Source organism: Polypterus senegalus, chromosome 9 (genome assembly GCF_016835505.1).
Source record: "Polypterus senegalus isolate Bchr_013 chromosome 9, ASM1683550v1, whole genome shotgun sequence".
NCBI lineage: Eukaryota > Metazoa > Chordata > Cladistia > Polypteriformes > Polypteridae > Polypterus > Polypterus senegalus.
This window is the reverse complement of record NC_053162.1, coordinates 78,894,843-78,919,388: the sequence shown is the minus strand read 5'-3', so window position 1 is coordinate 78,919,388 and position 24,546 is coordinate 78,894,843. Positions and strand designations below refer to the sequence as shown.

The 24,546-nt window shown below is 39.0% G+C and overlaps 1 protein-coding gene across 1 annotated transcript in view; it reads right to left on the bottom strand.

The window, feature by feature from the left end:
• Positions 1–24,546, bottom strand: part of LOC120535456 (serine/threonine-protein kinase Nek11-like) — a 233,992-nt gene that overhangs the window by 194,168 nt on the left and 15,278 nt on the right. The window contains exon 2 of the mRNA XM_039763333.1: positions 13,424–13,611. Within this exon, the coding sequence (XP_039619267.1) occupies positions 13,424–13,557 (134 nt within the window). The 5' untranslated portion in view covers positions 13,558–13,611. The remainder of the gene's footprint in view (positions 1–13,423; positions 13,612–24,546) is intronic.

Below are 24,546 nucleotides of genomic sequence, written 5' to 3'. Positions count from 1 at the left end.
CCTCAATCACAATGCAGTAACATGTCCACAGTAGGTTTCACTCACATACAATCAATTGGCAAATTACCTGGCATTCACATCTTTAGGGATGTGTAAGGAAATCAACAGTACCACATGCGGAGAGGATCACAACATACAAATTCCATGTTGGTAAAATACCCCAGCACACTTGATTCATGAGGCAGCAGGACTAATTCACTGGGCCACTATGTCCTTGGCTTTATATTCCACTTAATTTCTTAATAAGATGCTAAAACTAACGTTTTAACTGATTTGATTGAAAATGTTGCTTCTTGTTTCCTGGTTTCAGCATTCACCTGTGTGTATTAAAACTATTATGCTTTCCATACATGTCCAACAAGGATGTAAATCAGTTTAGCAAAAAGACAGTTAATTTGAATTATAACTCTTTACAAATTATTTCTGATAAAAGTGCACTAGGGTGCTTATGCAGAATGATAAGAAGAAATTGATATATACCTTAGTAAGCTTATGCATTTTCTCCTAAAACATGGCCTGGCAGCCTTTCTTAATCTTTAAATCAAAATTAAAGCAGTCCTCTCCTGGCAGGTCTAGACAATAAACTGAATACTGTATACCGCAGCATTCAGACAGTTCTGAAGAAAGGCAAGGTTTTCTTACATTTGTCTTTAATGTAAAATAGTAAAGCATACAAACATAACACAAAAGTAAGAAAATCAATACATCCATCTATATTTCACACCCATTTTCCAATGTATTGCATTGGCATGGCAGGTACTATTATTTGAATCGTGCAGCAGTCAATGACAGGGCACACTAGCCTGCACATGCACTCCATTACATTGGACTAATTTAACCCCGATCAACAAAACATAAATGTGTTTTGATATGGAAGGACATCTAGAGCGTCCAAAAAATACATAAATAACAAAGCTAGAGGTCTAATTAATTAAAGTTCAATTAACAGCGTAAAACATTGGAATCTAGATGCAAGTTATTTTACAGAAAGTATGTGAAATTAAGTCATATAACAGTGCTGCTTATGCTTGTGTTTGCTCCTTTCTTCTTCTCATACACCACCTATTTTTTAGTAGCTTATGTTAGCTGGTCACACTATATGGCTTTAAACACAAAAGCTTAAGGCTAACAAGAAAGTTAATTGTAAGCTACAAAGGAGCTTGAAGACCGATTTGGAAGTTTAATTTTGTTGTGAGGCAGTCAACGTCATTGAATATTACTACATTGCATTTGATGTTTTCTGTTAACCAAAGATATTAAAAACTCTGAGCACTTCAATAAACAATAACACACTGAAAATATGTATAAGGTGTGTAGTTAATGGTTCTGATTTTCAGTAATAATGAGGCAAATGTGTTAAAAAGAGAAAAAAAGTCTTGAATATTTACAGGAGGGAACTGCATGTAAGAATTCTGAAGTTTGTGCAATGTCATTTCATGTTCTACATTTTTCACACTGATTTTTATGCTCTCTAGCATACAATGTACTACATTTATAATATTCAGAATGGTGAAAAAGGTCCTTGTGTCATCTTGTTAATTAAGGTCAAGCAATGCTTGGATTATGATAGGGAGAATAATGAAGTGTTTTTTTACAAATTACAGCAAACAATACATTACTTTTATTGTCTTATAAATATAGAAGTATTGTATAGTAGTCAAATCACGAATGACTCACACAGAGAGTTTTTACTGAAAAATACTAGGCACTTAAGTTGCAATATAGCAATGTAAAATTCATTAGACTGAATTTACTTTCAGAACTAGAATTAAAACATAATAGTAAATTAAGCAAACAGTTGTTCTATTTTTATTATTCTCCATGTGTTTTCAACTTACTGGTTACATTTCTAAACTACATTTAATCACCCAATGCACTTATTAAATTACTTAATATCTCCCCAGTAATGGATGGTATGTATCTATTTTAAACAACTAACATAATCATGAACCACTTACAGTTTCCAGGAGTACATCGATTTATGCTGCTATTATAAAATGCCATTTAAGACAATCATGTCTAATAATGTAATTTATAATTTATGGTACATCAGTTCAGAATGATTATTTACCATAACATATCTTGTAAAATTCAAGGGTTGAAGGTAGATTAAATGTAACAATTCTCAAAACTTAACAGAGGAAGCATATTCACAAACAAACATGATTATTCATTGTAAAATGTTTTGTATAAAATAATAATGGATTGATTGACATTAAAATACTTCATATTTTTAATATTATGATAACAGCTTCAAAACATATTTATCACTCCTGGCTGTACCATTGCTCTGTACATAGGACAATTTACATCCATCTTGGATAGGTGTTTATTCTGGAAAATAAAAAAAAGCTATACCATCAAATGAGACTGAACGTGCAGATTTACTGATAAAGACTTTCAATTTAAGAAATAAAGATTATCAATTGAGGGCAGCATGTTGAAAAAGCAATGGACCTGGTTCAACTAGCTTTCAAAGCCACCCTCTACCCATGAAAAGAAACGAGTGGGACTTTTTGCCCAAGCATAATTCAAGTTGCAAGCAGGTTTGACATTTTGTCATTTGGCATACTGAAGACCACTGCAGATTACTACTCTCCTTAAATCAGTACAGTTCCAGTAACTTGCATTTAGTAAGTTGTTTACAGGGAATTTAACTGAAGAAACAAGTTATTTGGGAAAATTTTTGATGGCTAATACTTGTTTCCTAAATGACTACTGGCTCAGTCCAATGAACTGGCAGACATAACCCTAGACTTGCTCATTGATGTACGTCTGTTTTATCCAGGTGCAAAATGTCCTTGCAACTAAATTGTCCTAACCATTTTCTTTGTTTCTAAGAAAGGAAACAACTTGCAACAGGAAAACCCAATATGTACAATCTTAGAGGGAAAATTATATAGTTCTGTAGCTTTATGCACAAGGCCTTGACCAAAGACATGATGCTGGTCTTGATTTGCAGATTTTAAACACTCACATTACTGCCATATATCTCAACAACAATTGTTCTTGGATAAAGGCAAACTCTCCTTAGCTAAACTGTAACAAGAAAGAACTTCTTGTGTAGTCATAAGCACACATTGAAAACTAAAACTCTTCCTACAAGCAATATACATGATACATGAAATCATGGAAAAGGCAAATAATTTAATAGAATAAATTGCAAAAATTAAATTAATTATACAATCAAGAGACAGTAACCTGTAATTATGCAATGTACTAGTGAGAGCATGTCTGAAGTACCATACAAAGTTTTGGACATGGTATGGCACAGCAGTTTTAGAAGCTGTGTGGTGAGCAGCAACTAGGTGGATCCCTGATATAAAGGGTATATCCTACCTAGTCTGACAAATAAGATTTAACCTATTTAATCATCAACAAATCAGAATATTTGTGTCTCCAAAATTCTACAAGACATCAAGAAAGGCAATCCAAAAGGATTCCTTAGGTTAATTAATGTACCAAAAATTTAAGGATACTGCAGGATATTAAAGAGAAGTACAGGGCATAATTCAGAACATACAGTATTTTTCGCCCCATAAGGCGCACTTAAAATCCTTTAATTTTATCAAAAATCAACAGTTCGCCTTATAATCCGGTGCGCCTTATATGTATTAATTCTGGTTGTGCTTACTGACCTCAAACCGATTTTATGTGGTACATGATGCTTAAAAATCTGTTAAAATGTTTTAGAATGACTTTGGTATGCTACAAAGCCGGACCACTTGATGGATTGTTGAGGCATTACGGCTACCGTAGTAAGGGGCCTCACGGAGTAATACGTACTGTACTTCAACATAATATTACGGTGTGTTTATTAGGACCTCAGAATGGCACCTGTTAAGAGACATGCTTACGAAGCGGATTTCAAACTCAAGGCTATCAGGCACACAGTAGAACGTGGGAATAGAGCAGCTGCGAGAGAATTCAACATTAATGAATCAATGGTACGGAAGTGGAGGAAGCAAGAAGATGACCTGCGCCAAGTAAAGAAGACCAAACAGAGTTTCCAAGGGAACTAAGCGAGATGGCCACAGTTAGAGGACAAACTTGAACAGTGGGTTATTGAACAGAGAACAGCAGGTAAAAGCGTCTCTACAGTCTCTATTCGACTCAAAGCAACAGCGGTAGCACATGACATGAAGATCACTGACTTTCGAGGAGGTCCTTCTTGGTGCTTCCGTTTTATGAAAAGACGTAATCTCTCCATCCGCACAAGAACTACCATCTCACAGCAACTGCCAAAGGATTACGAAGAAAAGCTGTCCATTTTCCACACTTACTGCAAAAACAAGATAACTGAAAAAAACATCCGGCCAGAACACATCACCAACATGGACGAGGTCTCTCTCACCTTTGACATCCCATGAACCGTACTGTCGAGAAAACAGGAACCAGTACGGTATCTATACGCACCACAGGGAACGAGACGTCATCCTTTACTGTAGTTCTCGGTTGCCAGGCTAATGGCCAGAAACTACCACCCATGGTCATTTTCAAGAGGAAGACTTTGCCAAAAGAAAAGTTTCCGGCCGGTGTCATCATCAAAGCTAACCCAAAGGGCTGGATGGACAAGGAGAAGATGAGTGAGTGGCTGAGAGAAGTTTACGTCAGGAGACCGGATGGCTTTTTCCACAAATCTCCACCTCTATTGATCTGCGACTCCATGCGCGCCCATCTCACTGATACTGTCAAGATCCAAGTGAAGCAAACTAATTCGGAGCTTGCCATCATTCCGGGTGGATTAACCAAAGAACTCCAACCATTAGATATCGGTGTCAACAGGTCGTTCAAAGTAAAATTGCGAGCTGCGTGGGAATATTGGATGACAGAAGGCGAACACACATTCACCAAGACAGGAAGGCAACGCCAGGAGAGTTACGCCACTATCTGCCAATGGATCGTGGATGCCTGGGCTAAGGTATCAGTCTCAAGTATCGTCCGAGCTTTCACGAAGGGCGGAATCATCACTAAACAGCTAAGTAACAAAAATGAGACTGACTATATCTATGAAGATAGAGATCCGGGCATGCTTGATGCTGAAATTGCCCAACTGTTTACCTCAGACACTGAGGATGAAGAATTTGATGGATTTGTGGAAGAGGAATGAACTGAAAAAGTGAGTATATTGTTTTGTATTTTATGTTACAACTGAACAATGTTTAGAGTTATTGTGAGTGATTTGAATACAGTTTGACTTATCTGACTGTTTTGTTGCGCTGAATGAGTTTTATAATCCGATGCGCCATATGTATGAAAGTAGACCCATTCATTGATATTGCGCTTTTTAATCCGGTGCGCCTTATGGTCCGAAAAATACTGTAATTTAGGGAGTATATCTTCACACAACGAAATATGAAACCTGAAATACATTTTCAATAATTAGTGTCAAAAGTCAGGTCCATAAGTATTTGGACAGTGCCACACTTTTCATAATTTTGGTTCTGTATACCACCACAATGGATTTGAAATAAAGCAATCATCATGTGATTGAAGTGTAGACTTTCAGCTTTGATTTAAGAAGTTTACCGAAAATATCGTATGAGCCATTAAAGAATGACAGACATTTTTATGCATTGTCCCCACCCCTTCACCACTTTTACTTATGGACCTGAGACAATTTAGCTATTAGCTATCTGAAAAAGCCTGATGGACTAAATGGTTGCATATTGTTTGTCAAATATCTTATGTACTTATGTACATTTTAAACATGAACACTGAATCCTGGCAAATAATCCTATAACTATCTGCAAAAATGTTTACTGGTGTATAGGACTTGGTTACCTACCTTTAATTCACACATATCACAAACAGTAAAGATGTTATTCTGTAAATTAATTCTTTTGCTAAAATTCACATTCAGTGATCTTCTGAAATAACAATAAATTACAAGTTCCAAATGTAGCTTCTAAATGTCAGATTAGAAAAGAATCAGATGATAAATCACATTTAATTTCAAATGTTCAACTACTACAGTTTCTTGCTTGATGCAAAATCATTTACTGACAAAACATATATTAACTCATCGCAGCTAGCATTCTGGTGTACCTGGATGTACTGCTTCCCCAGTACAAGCCCATAAGCCTCTCAGTAAATTATATTTTAATTTCATGGCTGCTATTCTGTACAGCCTTATACGTAGACTGTGTGTAAGCAACTACCATTCAAATGATTTACATCACAGTAATAAAACTAACTTTCCACTGTTAACTTTAAGAAGTAATTCTCTGAAAATGGATTTCACACAGTATCCACTAGGTTAACTTGATCGCTATCTCCATTTTGCAATAATCTCTGTATTTGATATAAAATCATTTTTTACCTCCACACAATGTCTACCAATACCACATCCACTCATTTTATGTATTTTACTGTCATTTTATTCTGCATTATATTTGTGAATATACAAAACATAAAGATTGATTGATAATTTTCTACCATTCCTTGGCCCTCTGGACATAGGAGTGCCACCAGTTTCCACTCCTTTTACAAACTGACATTTATTGTCCTGCATTACCTTACTACTATGTATATTAGAATTTCACCTCTTACAAGATGCTTATCGATGTAATCGATCAATAGTATTGTCCATATGAGAAATGTTCTTGATAAACATGACTTCTTTTCTACTTTCTCTTGAATATATTATCCATCTAACAAATGTCAGTATCTATACTAGTTCCCCTTTCTTAAATCTCCAAGTTCTACTCAGAATTTTCTGAATCTTCCTCTTCCATGATAGCTTGTCAACCATACTCAATTTTTACAAAAAAAAATCTAATCTTTCCTCTGTCCTTGTTTATTATTCATTAAAATGCTTCAGACCACTTTTTGGTTTCCTGTCCTATTCTACTTCATGATGGTCTTTCTCAAACTTATTTTTTCAGACCTATATATAGTTTCTTCCCTGTGTAATATTGTCTTTCTTTGGATTGCTTTGCCAAGCTCTCTGTACCTTTTTGATTGTCTTGATTCCCACTGTTCCCTAATTTGCTGTCTAGCTCAGTGGTCCCCAACCTTTTTGACACCAAGGGCCACTTTACTAGAAGCAAATTTTTCCAGGGACTGGGATTTGGGATGGTGAATTCAGGGCAGGTTTGTAGGGCAGTTTTATACACAATTTATATTACATTTCTATTGGTATTAAGTTATAATATCGCAATAGAAATTATACAACTTACCATAATGCAGAATCAGTGGGAGCCCTGAGCTTGTTTTCCTGCAACCAGACAATCCCATCTGGGGACGATGGAAGCCAGTGCTTATGTTCAGTCCACTTCGTAATCTCGTTTTGGTTGCTGTCACTGCAGAAAACGCTGCCTCACAAAGATAGGATGTTGGAAATGGAAGCAGACTTTTCAGTGCTTTTGTGGCAATCACAGGATATTCCGCCTTGACTTTAATCCAAAACGTATGGCCATTTGAAGTTGTCTCAAACATACTTTTAGGTCACCATCATTTGCAACCTCAAGCAGTTGATCTTCTTTAAGCACAGACAAAATTGATTCACCTGGCTTATTCACAAATGGGTCACAGATCCATTCCTTCCCATTTCGGGGGTCTTTGTGGATGGGAATAATGCTCAAACTCTATTGAAAGCTGAGCTAGGTGATCATACACCAGCTGGGAGAAAGAAGGCCCTGGCTAGTGTGGCAGGGATCTTACCCAACAGGGACAGGAACCAGATACGCCCGGAGTGCTTCCAGGTGCAAGGGACCTGGTGTGGCGGAAGTGCTGCCAGATGATCATCAGGGAGCACCTGGACCACATCCGGGTGGGCCATAAAAGGGGCAGCATTACTCCATTCGAGGAGCCGGAGTCAGGGGAAGAGGAGGACGGAGCTTGCAAGGAGTGGAGTGGAGTGGAGTGGAGACGGCGATAGACTGAGGAGAAAAGGACTGTGAGCTGTGTTTAGGCTAATTTGTGTATCGTGCTTGTGCTGTGTAGTGTTGTGTAAATAAACGTGTGTGCTTTTGGACATCTGGCTGTCTCCGTGTCTGTCTGTGTACGGGTATCTTTCACACTTGGTATCTTTAACAACCTCTGCTAACGTTTGAAACATATTAAAAATCTCAATGTTCACTCCTCAGCCCCATAAATCAAGTTTGGCTTTGCATGCAGCCACTTTATCTGCCAACTTGAAAACAGGTATCTTCTGCCTCTGGCCCATGTGTTGCTGCTCCACCACTGCCTCAGATTTTCCTCTTCAGGCTCCTCCAGCCTGGCTGGATACTGAGTCTGCAGAGTGGGTAAAGGTGGGATGCCCAATAATGCCTGTATGCCTGTTCATATTGGGAGGTTTCTGAGCTGTTTTGGGATAATGGGAACATTACAATGAAGTGCATCCCGAAGCATGATTGACATGTCTGTGTAAGATTGTTTGTCTGTCGCCGGGGCAGGGCAACAGCAAGCTTACAGCGCTGCAGTGAAGCGCCACTGAAGCGAATCCTAAAAGATCGTGGTCACGTTGTAAGTCTCTGTCTTACACCCCAAAACACGAGACTGAGTCTCATTACTTTAGCAAAACCAGCTTTATTCAGCTTGAAATAGGAACAGCATGGTTATTTATTGTAGCGGGATCTGCCACTCTCCTATAAACAGACACAGCAGTCAGGCATGGTTGTGACCAGGTTAGTGGCCAAGTTATCATTTCCCTGGCATTTACAATGTTCCTTGCATCACCAATCGAGATCTTTTCTGTTTGCTTTGGCGGATACATGCAGCAGAGCTGTAAGCCTGCTGTTGTCCCGGCAACAGATAAACAGTCTTCCACAGACACGGTGATCACACTTCAGGATGCTCTTCAGCGTGTTGTCCCGTTGACGCAGGTCCCAAGAGAGTTTAGAAACTTCACATTTTCTTGAATGGGTGTCGCATTAATAAGAATGTTTCTTGAATGAGCATCATTGAACCACATAAAAACTGTCTTCAAATGCAGCAGTTCGCATACGTTTGCAGCCTGAGATTTTTCTTTTTCTTTTGCATATAACAAAGACATATGCATTGCATTTGTCATTCCAACAGATTGCACATCACAAACATTAACACTGTTATAATTTTTCCTGTCTACATTTTGTATAAGAGGGTGACAATGAGATAAATTCCAATGGATGTTTTTCAAATGTTGACGAGCAATAAGCAAAAGGTATCACTGAAAAATACAGAAAACAAAAACAGCAAAAATACAGTACGAGGAAAGTTCGAAGAAAAAACATTTTTTTACAATGTTTGTTTGGGGATCGTTGTGCAAATGTGCACAACTGAGCTGGGACCACAGAACTAACTGCTGTGTGGATGATTCATTCAAGCATTTCAAGGTCATTTCATTGTAATGAAAGTATCTGCTGAATGTACTTCGTAGTAACGAGATTTCTATAGACTCGTGTTATATGGGGAAACTATTGCGGCCAAAAAATACTTTGTTGCAATACTCTCTCACTTCAGTCTCTCTCTTCCCTCTGCACCACTGCAAAGTCCCACCCACCTAGCATTCTGAAAAGTGTCCTCAGTCTCCATTGCCAGCAGTTCTCTCGCGGCCTGGCTGTCAGACAATGCTTCCCTTTGGAACCCACTCAAGGGTGGATGTCAAGGTCTGGTGATCAACAATAATCACCCATGCCTTCATATCACTCAATGTCTTCCCATACTACCTTACCACAATCTTAGCAATCAGCCTCTGAAATTCCCACTCTTCATGCCCAGAAATTATTTATTTTCCTTATTTAACTCTATAGGTAACTCTTGACATCTCAACAGGTATGAACTTTTAATTTAACTTTACCAAGAGCAATGTTTTGCACTTATGCATCACTTCTCCAGCCACAGAATACCTTTCCAATTACTGGTTATTGTGATAACCCTCACAGTAATATTGAAAGATTTGTTCTCCTTTAATCATTATATTTTTATTCACTCACTTCTATCACTCATTCTTAACTAAGGTATGCTGGGCGGGGTAATTTAATTTAATAAGGTTCAATGAGTTTAATGTAAAACATTAAAAAAAATCATAAAAATGTGTTTTTAGATTATAGACTGCTTGTGAGGCCTATGGAAATAAGCTGTACTCTTGTGGGAGGGGCTTAGTAGGACAGTAATTAATTCACTAAGACATTTTATTGTGATTAAAGAACAAAACACTAAATAATTCAGTTTCTTGAGATTTAAGGGTATGTGGCCTGTTCCACCATCATGTCTGGAGAAGGATAGTGTGTAGGTACAGAATTTTTAGTAAGTTTTAAATAAGCCTTTCTAGTTTTACATCCTTTTAAATAAGTCTTTCCTGTGTATGCCATTAAAACATGTTGATTCTAGATTTATAGAAATTCCTAATTGCAAGTACTGTATTATCCAGCATGCAACATGACATCAATCTCCTGTACCATGATTATTGAGTAAAGCAATAATTACCCTTAAAAATGTTGACTCCCTTACGTGAAATACCCCAGAACCTAATTGTTGCTAACAGAAAAAAGAATAAGGAAATTAATATATTACATATTAGAGTATACTTCTCTTTCAATTTAGGGCATTACAAAAGTGAATTCTCAATACGCAAACCAATTAATCCACAATGTCATGTTATACTTTAATATGCTTTTGTACTGCCATAAAAATCCCTTTAATACTGAAGCCAACAGGCAACATTTCTAAATGGCAGATTAGGATAGTTTCTAAATTTGTGAAATTTGCACAAAAATACAAAATCAAAGGGATGGAAATATACTGAGGATGTAATTCACAAGGCCCAGATATTCTTTCAAAGTGAAAAACATGGTTTAAATAAATATGGTATAATGCAAAAGAAAGTGCTAAAATAGCTTAAGCCTATCCACTAATTGTTTCTTCTTTTTCAAACTGCCCAAGACTAAAAATTTGGCAGGCTGCATTTGCATTTGTCCCAGTAAATGAGAGAAAATAATGTCGGAAACAGGCTAAGGTGAAATGCCAAAAAAACTAACTGACCAAAATATTAAAGCCCAATGCATTAACTAAAAATCACCATCAGAAACTAATTACAGTAGAAAACTGACACACTAGCAATTGGGAGTGCTAACCCGGACAATATGGCACCCAAAACAAAATAATAACATGAAAAATATCAACAATAAAGAAATAAAAATAAAATAAATAATAATAATAACTGGAATGAGTTCAACATAGTCCAAAACTATAAAAGATAAAAAATAACCAGCTCAACAAAAATATATGCCGTTTCTTGTTGCTTTCTCTCAGTCTATGGAACAAGACTGCATGACTATTTTAGATGCATCAAGTCTACTGATGTTTAAGTTTAAGTTAAGTCATTTGCAGCTGAAGTGACCATGTCAACAATCAATTAACTGAGGTTTAGCTATACGGGTAATTTTCATTTAGTCTTAGAAGTAACTGTAACGTTACACATTGTGAGCTATACTTAATTACTTCAAAATTAATTATTTTTCTAAACATTAAATATGTGATATGTACTATTTACTGTATATATAATATGCTACCATGGCTGTTCATTTGTCTGTCCAGTATTTTAAATCACCTGTAGCTCGCAAACCGTTTGACCTACTGACCTGAAAGTTGGTAAACATATACTACGTGACATCTACTATCCGCTTTCAGGGTAATGATTGACCTCCAAGATTATTCCTCTTTTTATTTTATTTTATTGTAGAATCAGCTCTCGGCAGCGGCCAGCAGGGCGGCCATACTGTGCATGCATAAAAGGCACCATTCTCATCCTTACCACCTTCGCTGTCACTTCCCCTACCTCTTCATATCTTAAATCATTCTTGAAGCCGATTAAAGACCTAAGCCCCAGCTTAAGTGAAAAATAAAAAAAAAGTACTAACTTACTGCAACACAAAAAGGGACTTAATCAATTTTAACACAAAAAGATGCCGACGAAAGACGAGAAGAAGCGGTGCTGCTAGGGTGGAGAAAAGAAGAGCTGCTGAGGAAGCAGCAAGCGCATCAACGTGCAGGGCGCCGTTACAGGTGTACTATAATAGGCTGGTTGGCTGGCAAGGCATTGTGGTATGTATTGTCTACCTGCTTAAATAGTACACTAGATGTGTTTACTCCTAGGGCACAAAAATAATACAGTGATTAAGGTGGCAGAATGACATAATTTTTACTGAGGAAAGGATTCCCACGCAGAACAGGCAAAATCATGTTGCAGATTACATGCATCAGGCACAAAGGAAGGTAGTAGATATCCATGATCCATTTTATGAATTAAAGCTCAGGAATGTAGGAATACCTGAGAATACCAGAGGAGGCTTTAGAAGATTGTCTGGGTGGATTGTCCTTACAGTAATCTCAGGGTTGGATTCAAAGGCCACTCATTGCCAGTAACTTTGGAGTTGGTAATGAGTTTTTGGAAAAGGCTTGACTATCAAAATGCTACTGCAATAAGAGATTACAAACATAATGGAGGAGAAAGGGGAAAACATGGTTCAAACAGTGTATAACTGGACATGCTATCCCACCTAATAGACAGGAACTTGAATGAGAAAAGCAAGACCTATTGAGGCATGCAGGGTTTGCTTTTGTTACTTGTTTTCCCTCTTTGATTATCTATTTCTTGTGTGTTTTGATTAAATAAACCATTTTTTTAACAAATATTTTGAATTTGTACTCTTTGTTATTGGTTAGCATGGCACACAGAGGTCTCCAAGTCTTGATATTTTTTTTCAACAAAAACAATAATAATAATAACCTTTGTTACTATTGTTGTTATTTTTATTATTAAAATTGTAAATAAGAAAGGTGTCAGGATATTTCTGGAAAAATTTCTTAGTTTTCTGGGGCCCAAATATTTTTGGCGGCGGGCCTGCCACCACCATCTTGCAGAGTGTGGCGGAAGTAACTAATTCCAGGTCCCACGAGGTTTAAGGTGGCCAAGGGTCCCAACGAGTTATACTCTTCTCTCTCTTTTCGCGTGGTCCTCTCCTGCTACAGGACGGTTGTCTCCTCATGGCCCGGAAGCTATTCATGCCACCTTCCGGTCCTTTTAGGCGTCCCGGCTGGGTCAAAACCCCAGCCGTCTGTGACTATATATATATATATATATAAACATCATCTTAGACACAAAGTGTAAATCCCACTGCAGTCACTTACTGTGTGGTTTATGCACACTGTCACACCATTAACATTTATTTTCTTCTAAGTACTCTGGTTTTCTTCCTAATGACACATGTGTTAACTAGAGAGACTAATTTGACCTAGAATGGGTCTTTTTTCATGAGCTTGTCCTGCAATGAATTGGAGTCGAAAGGCTAGTTCCTGTCTTGCAATTGATGAATCATGGATGACTTCCTGCCATTACAATCATGAACATGATTATTTTAAGAAAAGAGGGTCAGTAATATTAAATAATGTCCTTGCATTGCTGAGTACTGAAAAGGATAAAAATAAAATTCATACTTACTTGTTTTCATTGCATTTAGACTTTGAATCCTGCACCAAATAAACTGTGGCAAAGCTTCCACTTCCCAGTTTTGTCTGAACAATGTATCTTCCAGCCACACAAGCCCCAGGTATGAAAAGTAAGTCAGATTCCATGATTAATAATATAGATTCGAAAATGCAAGGCTGATGAAGATCTATATCCAAATTCTGATTGAAAGAAAGAGATATTAGAATATATATGCAAATATTAATTGCAACTCATATACTGTTTATATATACACTGCTCAAAGAAATTAAATAATCACTTTTTAATCAGAGTATAGCATTAAGTCAATGAAATCTCAGGGCTATTGATCTGGTCAGTCAAGTAGCAGAGGGGGCTGTTAATCAGTTTCAGCTGCTTTGGTATTAATGAAATTAACAACAGGTGCACTGGACCCTCAAAACAGGAATGGTTTAACAGGTGGAAACCACTGACATTTTTCCCTCCACATCTTAACTGACTGTTTTTTAACTAGTTTTGCATTTGGCTACGAACAGTGTTACTACTGGTAGCATGAGGCAATACCTGGATCCTATAGAGATTGCACAGTTAGTCCAACTTCTCCAGGATGGTACATCAGTACGTGCCAGTGCCAGAAGGTTTGCTGTGTCTCCCAGCACAGTCTCAAGGGCATAAAGGAGATTCCAGGTGACAGTCAGTTACTCTAGGAGAGTTGGACAGGGCCATAGAAGGTCCTTAACTCATCGGCAGGACCGGTATCTGCTCCTTTGGGAAAGGAGGAACAGCATGAGCACTGCCAGAGCCCTACAAAATGACCTCCAGCAGGCCACTGGTGTGAATGTCTCTGATCAAAAAATCAGAAACAAACTTCATGAGGGTGGTCTGAGGGCCCGATGTCCTGTAGTGGGCCCTGTGTTCAGTGCCTGGCACCGTGGAGCTTGATTGGCATTTGCAATAGAATACCAGAATTGGCAGGTCCACCACTGGCACCCTGTGCTTTTCGGAGATGAGAGCAGGTTCACCATGAGCACATGTGACAGACGTGAAAGGGTCTGAAGAAGCTATGGATAACGTTATACTGCTTATAACATCATTCAGCATCACCGGTTTGGTGTTGGGTCAGTGATGATCTGGGGAGGCATATCCATGGATGGATGCATAGACCTCTACAGGCACCTTTACTACCATTAGGTATCGGGATGAAATCCTTGGACACATTGTCAGACCCTATTCTGGTGCAGTGGGTCCTGGGTTCCTCCTACTGCACAACAATGCCCGTCCTCATGTGGCAAAATTATGCAGGCAGTTCCTGCAGGATGAAGGAATTGATACCATTTACTGGTCCCCATACTCGCCTGACCTAAATCCAATAGAACACCTCTGAGACATTATGTTTCAGTCCATCCAACTCTGCCAGGTTGCACCACAGACTGTCCAGGAGCTCAGAGATGCCCTGGTCCAGATCTGGGAGGAGATCCCCCAGGAGACCATCTGTCGTCTTATTAGGAGCATGCCCCGACATGCATACAAGCATGTGGGGGCCATACAAACTACTGAGTATGATTCTGAGTTGCTGCAATGAAATTTCGGCAAAATGGACTACCCTGCTGCATCATTTTTTTCACTTTGATTTTTGTGGTGTCTTTTAATTCAGCCCTCTGATAATTTTCATTTCCATCAAACAATGTGACATTCTTTAATTTTTTTGAGCAGTTTACAGTATATATATATATATATTTATATATATATATATATATATATAGAGAGAGAGAGAGAGAAATTGAGATACAGTAGATAGAAGATGTACAGTATACATTTCATATTTTTGTATTTACATTTCCTTCACTGATGTATGTCTCTATAAAAGAAAAATGAGCAACCAAACCATAATAAAACTTGATACAGAATCTTGAATTTTATCTTAAAGTAACAGATGATACCCTGGCATTGTGTTAAGCACTGCTGCTCCACAACTCCAGAGCCCTTGGTTTGAAGCACAGCTTGGCCAATGGAGTTTGTACTTTTTCTGTTCATCTGTATGTTTTTTGCTTTTTTTCTCACTGTGTTCTGATATTAACTATTGAACCTAAGTGATTCCAATTGAATGAATGTGGCTGTGTATTCATTGTGCTCTCTTGAGGACCTGGCACTCATTACTGCCTTATACCCAGTGGTGCTGTAATATACTTCAATGATCTGAATGATCTAGAGTAATGGATCAACACTAAGAGAAGTTGTTAGAAAGAAGAACAACACAAATCAATCAACAGAGATAAGGATCCAACCTATTACTATATAGATGCCATACATAAAGAATGAGGTGGAACATGAGAACACCACGCACAGTCCAGAACCTCACTGGTTATTGGTGTGAAGAGCTGAGTATGTCACTGAAAACTGCCTTGACAATAAGCCCATGATGTGTGGCTGCTCACTGGTGTCAAACTCAGTATTCCAATGCCATGTCCATCAATCCTTTCATTATCCAACTTGCTATATCCTAACTACAGGGTCACGGGGGTCTGCTGGAGCCAATCCCAGCCAACACAGGGCACGAGGCAGGAAACAAACCCTGGGCAGGGCACCAGCCCACCGCAGGGCGCACACACACACACACACCAAGCACACACTAGGGACAATTTAGAATCGCCAATGCATCTAACCTGCATGTCTTTGGACTGTGGAAGGAAACTGGAGCACACGGAGGAAACCCACGCAGACACGGGGAGAGCATGCAAACTCCACGCAGGGAGGACCCGGGAAGCGAAACCGAGTCTCCTAACTATGAGGCCGATGCCATGTCCATATATGAAATAATTGCCAAGGAATTGCTGGAGATCGTAGCATCAGCAGGATTCCCTAAAGATATATTAAAAGATCCAAAGACACCCTTCATGTTGACTCTAATTAAGCATGTTCTCAAACCTTTAACTAAACACACAAAATATCTGCTTATCGCCTATAAACAGATGATCTAGTGGCATGGTCAGGTCAATCAGATATCAAAATAAATGTTACAAAGATTATATAGACTGACAAGAGAGACTTGAATCAACTGCTGCTATATATTCTGTGCTTACAGAAAGGTGTTGAAGGTATTCACTGGCTTCTCCCCTTTTTCACATAACTGGAAGTACGCAACATGTGACGTCAGTCTTTCAACATTATAAAGATCACACACTCAGATCACTACCATGTGCTTTTTGGTTATCAGAGGTTAAGACAAAAATAAACAAACTCTCTTTATTTGTGTGTGCTTTATTGTCAGAACGTCCGGTATTAGACACTTTGCATTTTGATTAGTGAGAAAGTATGGTGGAATTTCTGGTTATGACTCTTGGCTTTATTTAATACTACAACTATCTTCTGGTTACTATAAACTTAACATTATGCCTCCCTCAGAAGGCATAACATTGACTATTACATGGGGGGGGGGACTCAATTACGATATCTGCTGGACAGGGAATTTATTCTTCTACAATAAATGGATAAAAAGGAGGGGAAATGCTTGTGTCATCCTGTCATTTTCTGTACTACAACCTTCTAACACTATGCTGCTTCCTGTTGTCTGAGTAGATTTTGTCTGAGGTACTCTGGTTTCATTCCATGTAACATAAACATGCAAATCAATGTAAATGGTGAATCTAAATTGGAGGGTTAAGTATGATTGTGTTCATTCTGTTTTGAACTGACCTTTGATAAAGAGCTGTGTTCTGCAATTTGCTCATGCAGCTAGGATAAACTCTGGCTCCTGGCCCTGTGATAAAATATCTCCTCTCATTAAATCTTCCTGGTGAGGGTGATGTGGTATCATGGAATTTATGAGTACAAATAATAGACAAATAGGTGAAATACCAGAAATTTACTATACTCTTGACTTGCACACAAATGGCATAAAAAAGCACAGGACAGTATAGTTAACAAATTTAACAAATGCTTTATTATTTATACTTATGGGGTGAACTGACCTTTATTTTAATATACTGTGCTCCTATAATATGGGTAGTGAGATCCTTTAAATGTTCTACAACTTTGTGACGGCCAGTGCAATTTTCTAAGCAGCGGTGTGCTGGGCCAGTAACATTACTTATACTTTAAAACGCTGAATCAACAAACTGATTAAAAAGATTGGCTCAGTCACAGGAAGTACTCTCAGCCCACTGGAGATAGTAATGAAGACGTGAATGAAAAGAAAAATTGATGGAAATTATGAATAATGCTACAGGTCCTCACTCTGACAGAGAAACATTAATTACTTTCATCTAACTAATTATTTAGATAATAAATAAATCATTCTATCTATCTATCTATCTATCTATCTATCTATCTATCTATCTATCTATCTATCTTCTCAGAATCCCATAGTCCAATACTTGGCCCTGAGAAGCAGTAGTCTATCCTTGTAGGAGATGATTCATGATTAAAGAAGTAAACTGTTAATTTAGGAGTTAGTCTTTTGTAAAGCACTCACCTTCCCAATCCTACAAATTATTTCTGTAAATTAACAACAATAGCTAAAATATTTATTTAAATTGCACATGTTCATATAAAAAGTGTACCTCAAAGTGCTTTACAAATTGGATACATGATTCCTTAATGGAATTAAACATAACCTAAATTACTGTTAACTACAGGCAGATTTCAAGACTCTAATAATTAGAATAGTTATGAGTAAAAATTAATGACATACACTAAGGTCAGATGACCAGAGAGCAAAGAAAAACAAAATCTTCACCTAACAGAATACTGGAGAAAATAAAGCTCTAGGGGTTCCAAGGTCAAAAGATCATCCAGCACTCCAATCATGATTAGATTGATTGCTGTATATTTTAATTTGGTCAGGTTTAACTATAATAATTAACTTAAATTGCAAGTGTTTGGAGATGAGAAGGAAAACTGAGTACAGTTAAAAAAAAAAGAAAAAGTGTAGATGCTGGGTGTAAGAGCTATTTGCTAGTTATTTACAGTAAGCTATATTAAATGTTTGCCTAAATATTAGTGTATAGTCTATGGGAGGTTCTTATAACCCCCACAACTTGAATTGAATTGGTATATTCTAACTACTTTTTTCCCCTTAAAATATAGAATAGTCTCAGTTAGTGGCCTGCCTTGCCGTGTGTAAGGCAAGGTGGGTACACGGTTTTAAACTGTGCCTTACCTGCTCAATAGCATGAAAGTTAATGTAAATGTGCAGTGTCATACGTTAGAACTTAATGAATACGAAATACATCATCTTTTAAGTATAGAAAAACTGAAGTTTGACAAGAAAAGATAGGTTTATAGAAGAAATACTTTTTCTCATTTTTTTTGCTTTTTATTATACGTGTGTAACAACCTTTTCTCTTTATTCTTGTGTGGATTATTTGCTTGGAATTTTCACAAAAACTTTTAAAACAAGCTTTTGAATTGAGAGATTTCTTTCAGCACGTGCTTGATCCTGCCTTACGCACCTGCAGCTACACTAAATGTTTAAAACTGCATAAGATTAAAAGAAAGAAACCTGCCTGTTTAAGCCTGACATCAGTCTGCAACAGAAGAAACAGTGAGGATTTGAAAGACTCTACAGGTACTTTAATCTTTGTCGTTTGATCGGAGTTAAACATTTAAGAGAACTGCTAGCGCTCCTTGTGTGGCTGTATAACTAAGATAAAGGAGCTTAAATACCTTAAAAGGAACCTGTCCTGGTGCATGATTGACATGACATCTCTACCAGGAACCTCAAGGGGACATCAGACTCCACACGGAAGCCTGAGTGGCTTGAGTGGTTACCCCAACGATTGTGATGCTACAGAGGAGGACAATTTCCATGAGCATGCAGTTCACCGTTCCAGTGCAGACAGAGATAATATCTAGATGCATGGCAATGGCCAACCCTTCAGTAGCAGGTGTTAATCATCAGTTGGAAATAGATGAAAAATATGGTCAGTTATCTAGCTTGATAAAGCACATAAAGGAATTACAACAAAATGAATCTAACTGTGAAACAATAAAAACAATTATCAAGAATGATTTCTTCATCATGAGAATGGAATATAAAAGGTTAAGTGATGAATTATTATCCGTGCAAAACAATGAAGACGAATGGAAAAGGCTATGTAAGGGTTTTGATGCTAAACTGAATTCTCTACGTACGTTTATGAGAAAGATGATGGAATGGGTTTTGGAAATACATCAAAATAAAAGCCACTCCAAGCTGCCACCTGGTTTTTCTGCAAGGGCTACAGATTTGTTGACAATATCACTCCTGCCGACAGTGTCTCTCAAGTTTCTGTAAAAACTAAAAGTCAAGCAAGTTCAGTAGTTACCTCAGTTAGTGTCCTCGGGACTCAAGAGGCAGCACATGCTGTTCTGCTAGCCAAAGTAGAGATTCAAAAAAAGCAGCAGGCTCTAGATTTGGAAGAGGCACAGCTAAAGGTGAAAAGAGATCAGCTGGTGTTAGAGGCTGCAATCACAGAATCTAATGCAAAGTTGTAAGTTCTTAAAGGATGCAGTCACAGTCTAAGTAAACCAAATCCCTATAATATTCCTGAGAAACAAGATCCATATGGTGCAAGTATTCATAACTTTTCGTATAGAAATTAGAGTAAATTTGAGCCTCGCCAACAACATTATGAACAGCAGAATAAACAGCAAAATAAGGCACAAGTACCTCATGTACCTTATAGAAAGATCCCAATATTTGATGGCGATCCAATGTACTATGTTGATATTAGTGGAGCATTTGATCGTGCTATCGATGAGGTGATGGAGAACCCTTGGGATAAACTGGATTTCTTATCACAGCTTACTAAGGGTTCACCCCATGAAATTGTTAAAAGCTGTAAATACTTGCCACCGGCAGAAGGTTACAAAAAGGCCAGAACAAAGCTGGAAAACCTTTATGGAAACCAACTACGGATAATAGATGCATACATTAGGAAAGCCAAAGGGTGGCCGCAAATAAAGCCAAACGATGGAGAAGGTCTGATGGATGAACCGGAGGGGCACCAATGTATTGGGGAGGTGTATGTGTAGGTTAGTCGAGGATTGTTTAAACTAGGGAATGGGGGGGCAGGGAGTTTAGGACAGGCCAGATTTAGATCTATACATGGAAGAACAAACAATGGTGTAGAAATAAAAATGCATAGTAATGTAAATTCTAAGCAAACACAAAAATGTAGAAGGATTAACACACTAAAAATAGCTTGCCTTAATGCTAGAAGTTTCAAAAATAACATAAGTGAGTTGGAGTTGTATGTAGCAGAGCATAATTATGATATTATAGCAATATGGGAAACCTGGCTAAATAACAAAGATGGGGATGAGTGTAACATAGATGGATACACATTTTTTAGGAAGGATAAACAGAACAGAAAAGGAGGTGGGGTTGCTGTTTATGCCAAACAGGGTTTAAATGTAAGTCATCTTCAGTTGGATGATGAGCCCCATCTTAGTGAGGACATGTGGCTTCGCCTGGAAAATATTAGGGAAAGGTCTTATTTTAGGAGTGTGTTATAGACCACCCAATTCAGACAGTAATTTCAACACACATCTTTTTAGTAATATCAAAAAGGCAAGTTTACAGGGGGATATTATAGTCATGGGGGACTTTAATTATCCAAATATTAACTGGGATAACCTTGCAGATGGAGGAGCACAAGAGCAGGAGTTTTAGAAGTAATCAGCGACTGTTTTTTAACACAGCATGTTAAAGCACCAACACGGGGTGAAAAGCCTGTCTGGATTTAGTATTCTGTAATAATCAGGATAGAATTGAGGGTGTAGAGGTGATTGAACCACTAGGGTCAAGTGACCATAATGTAATACAATTCTCAGTATTTTGTAAGAGTACAGATGCAAAGACTAAAATTGTTAAGTTGAACTTTGGTAGGGCTAATTTTGAGCAGATGCGACAAAGTCTAAGTAGGATAGACTGGGATAAGCTTTTAAATGTGGAGACAGTCGAGGAGCAGTGGAACAGGTTTAAAAATGTTTTACATGTAATGCAGGACAGATACATACCTAAATTTGGAATTAATAGGAAACTAAAAAAAACTCCACGGATTAATAAAGATTTAAAAAAGAAGTTGCAAAGGAAAAAACTGCTGTATAAGGCATATAAGACTAATGACTGCAAAGAGAATCATAGCGAATATGAGAACATGAGGGCAACCATTAAGAAGGATATCAGAGAGGCTAAAAGACAGTTGGAGAGGAATATAGCAGATAAGGCTAAAGAAGACCCCAAGAGATTCTTTCAGTATTTTAGTAGTAAAAGAACAGTTAAGGAGGAGGTCAAGTTCATCAGGAATAGTAAAGGGAATTAAAAGATACAGACAATGAAATAGCAGATGCCCTAAACTTACATTTTTCTGAGGTGTTTACAAGTGAGCAAGTGGATAACCTCCCAGAGGTAAATGCAACTACTAAGGAGGTACTGAGGGATTTGGAAATTGTAGAGGGAGAAGTGCTGCTCAGATTAAATAAGATGAAATCAAACAAATCACCAGGCCCAGATAATATTTATCCTTGTGTTCTTAAGGAGGCTAGTGAGTACATATATAAACCCTTGACACATATTTTTAGGAAGTCACTGTGCACTGGAGAGATTCCGAAGGACTGGAAAATGGCAAATATCATCCCATTATATAAAAAGGGTGACAGGGCAGATCCAAGCAACTATAGGCCAGTAAGCTTAACATGCATCACAGGAAAATTAATGGAAGGAATTATTAAGGATAAGATTGAGCAACACATGGCAAGGACAGGAGTTATTCTGAACAGTCAGCATGGGTTCAGAAGAGGGAGGTCGTGTTTTACTAACATGTTGGAATTCTATGAGGTTGCAACAAAAGCATATGATCAAAGTGGAGCTTATGATATTATTTATCTGGACTTTCAGAAAGCATTTGATAAGGTGCCACATGAGAGGTTGGGCATCAAGTTAAAAGAAGTGGGAGTTCAGGGTGATGTTTTTAGATGGGTGCAGAATTGGCTCAGACACAGGAAGCAGAGGGTGATGGGGCGAGGAACCTCATCAGAACTGGCCTATGTTAAGAGTGGTGTTCCACAGGGGTCAGTGCTAGGGCCGCTGCTATCTATACTAGTAAAAGGCAAAGCCCTCACTGACTGACTAACTGACTGACTGACTGACTTACTCACTCACTTATCACTAATTCTCTAACTTCCTGTGTAGGTAGAAGGCTGAAATTTGGCAGGCTTATTCCTTACAGCTTACTTTAAAAAGTTAAGCAGTTCATTTCAAAATTCTACACGTAGAATAACATAACGGTTGACAACGTCAGCCATGTTGAACTTTCTTATTTATGGCCCCATCTTCATGAAATTTGGTAGGCGGCTTCCCTGCGCTAATCGAAACCGATGTACGTACTTATTTCAGTGGTATGACGCCACTGTCGGCCGCCATATTGAACTTTCCAACGTCACTAATTCTCCAACTTCCCGTGTACGTAGAAGGCTGACCCCATCTTCACAAAATTTGGTAGGCGGCTTTCCTGCGCTAACCGAAATCGATGCACATACTGTGATATTTGGCCGGCTTATCATCCCGGCCAATACCCCCAGGCCGCCAGATGGAGTCCTCCCTGCAGTATGGAGGTGCCCCGAAGACCAGCAGGGAATCATGGACGATGTAGTTTTTATTCTCAGCCTTGCTGGATACCTCAGGGGCCGCAAGAGGGTGCTGCAGGGAGGACCGAGGACTCATTTGTGTCCTATGACCCGGAAGCTCGTCATAGGAAGAGCGACGGGCTTCCGGGGTGAAGAAAAGAACTTTTACCTGACACGGAAATGATTGAGGATCACATGGACTGGGGATTGAGAACACTTCCGGGTCAGGGAATATAAAAGGACTGTGGGAGCTCCCAGACGGCGAGCTGAGCTGGGTGGAAGGGTGGCAACGCGTCTGGGAGCTGGAGGATTGTTTATTGTGTATTATTGTGATTTATATGAGTATTGTTGTGGAGAGTGTGCTTTGTGCACTGTGGAAGAGTAATAAAGTCAATTTGAGGACTTTTACCTGGTGTCTGGAGTCGTGGAAAGGGATTCAAGGGAGCAAGAGCAGTGTCTATTGCGGAGGACCTGTACAAAAAATTTCTGTGGGTAGTGAACCCCGAGAAGACTACGGAGTCAGGAATCGCCACAGCATCGGCAGAACCCAAAAAACCCGAGTCCAAAATGGGAAAGAGGAAGGGCAAGTAAAGCGACAACGCCAGCGGAAGTGCCTTAGGTGCAATGGCCGACGCTCGGGAGGAGTCAAGGAGAGGCCTTACAAGTCCGGAGAAACCTCCAGGAAGCAACGATCACTCTAAGGTACGTGCCGGGAACGACATTAAAAATCCTTTTATTGTTACTCACTTTGTCCCGTGCATGTACCTTGGAGATGACCACCTGGAGGCTCCGAGGGAAAAAGGAGACTGCCCCGAAGACGACGGCCTGCTCCAGTCGGAACCTGAGCACCGAGGAGACGACTTCCGCATGACGGTAGCCGACGAGGGACACGGCAGCAAACCGGTGCATTCTGGGAAGGAGGAGGTCCGCGTCCCGCTGTTTGCGACTTCGAACCCGAAGGAACGGACTCGGACATTCCGAAGAGGAAGGGGGAGGCGAGCGAGGCGCCGCTCACCCCACAAAAAGGTAAGCAGGTTCGGGAAATGGCTGATCGGGAGGTCACAAAAAAAATAAAGACAGACTGCAGCCTGCTAAAAGAAGCGGCCCGATCCTCAACCTGTGAAGAAGAGAACTCCAAGTCCCAGAAGCCTCCGCGAGACCCGTCAGAGCACATGCCAGAAGCGGGTGTGCTCATTGGCTCCCGGCCGGCAAGAAAGACAGACGAGGAAGTAAGTATTTTGCCGGCCGAAGTAATTAAATGTGTGGATGTACTGGAACTCGAAAAACTAATTGAGCCCGTAGCAAGTTTTTTACAGGTCCTGACGACCATTGAGAAGATCGTCGGGGAATTGGGAGCGGCAGCCAAAGTGCCGTTGGAGAAGCTGAGGGATTACGTGCGGCAGTTTGGTGGAGAGCCTCCCATATATCTTGATGTGGGGGTACAGGTATGTGAAACCCGTACCGTAAATAAAACAAGAGGGACGCAGTGTAAACCGGGCCCGCTTTTAATAAATAACGGATGCCAGTAC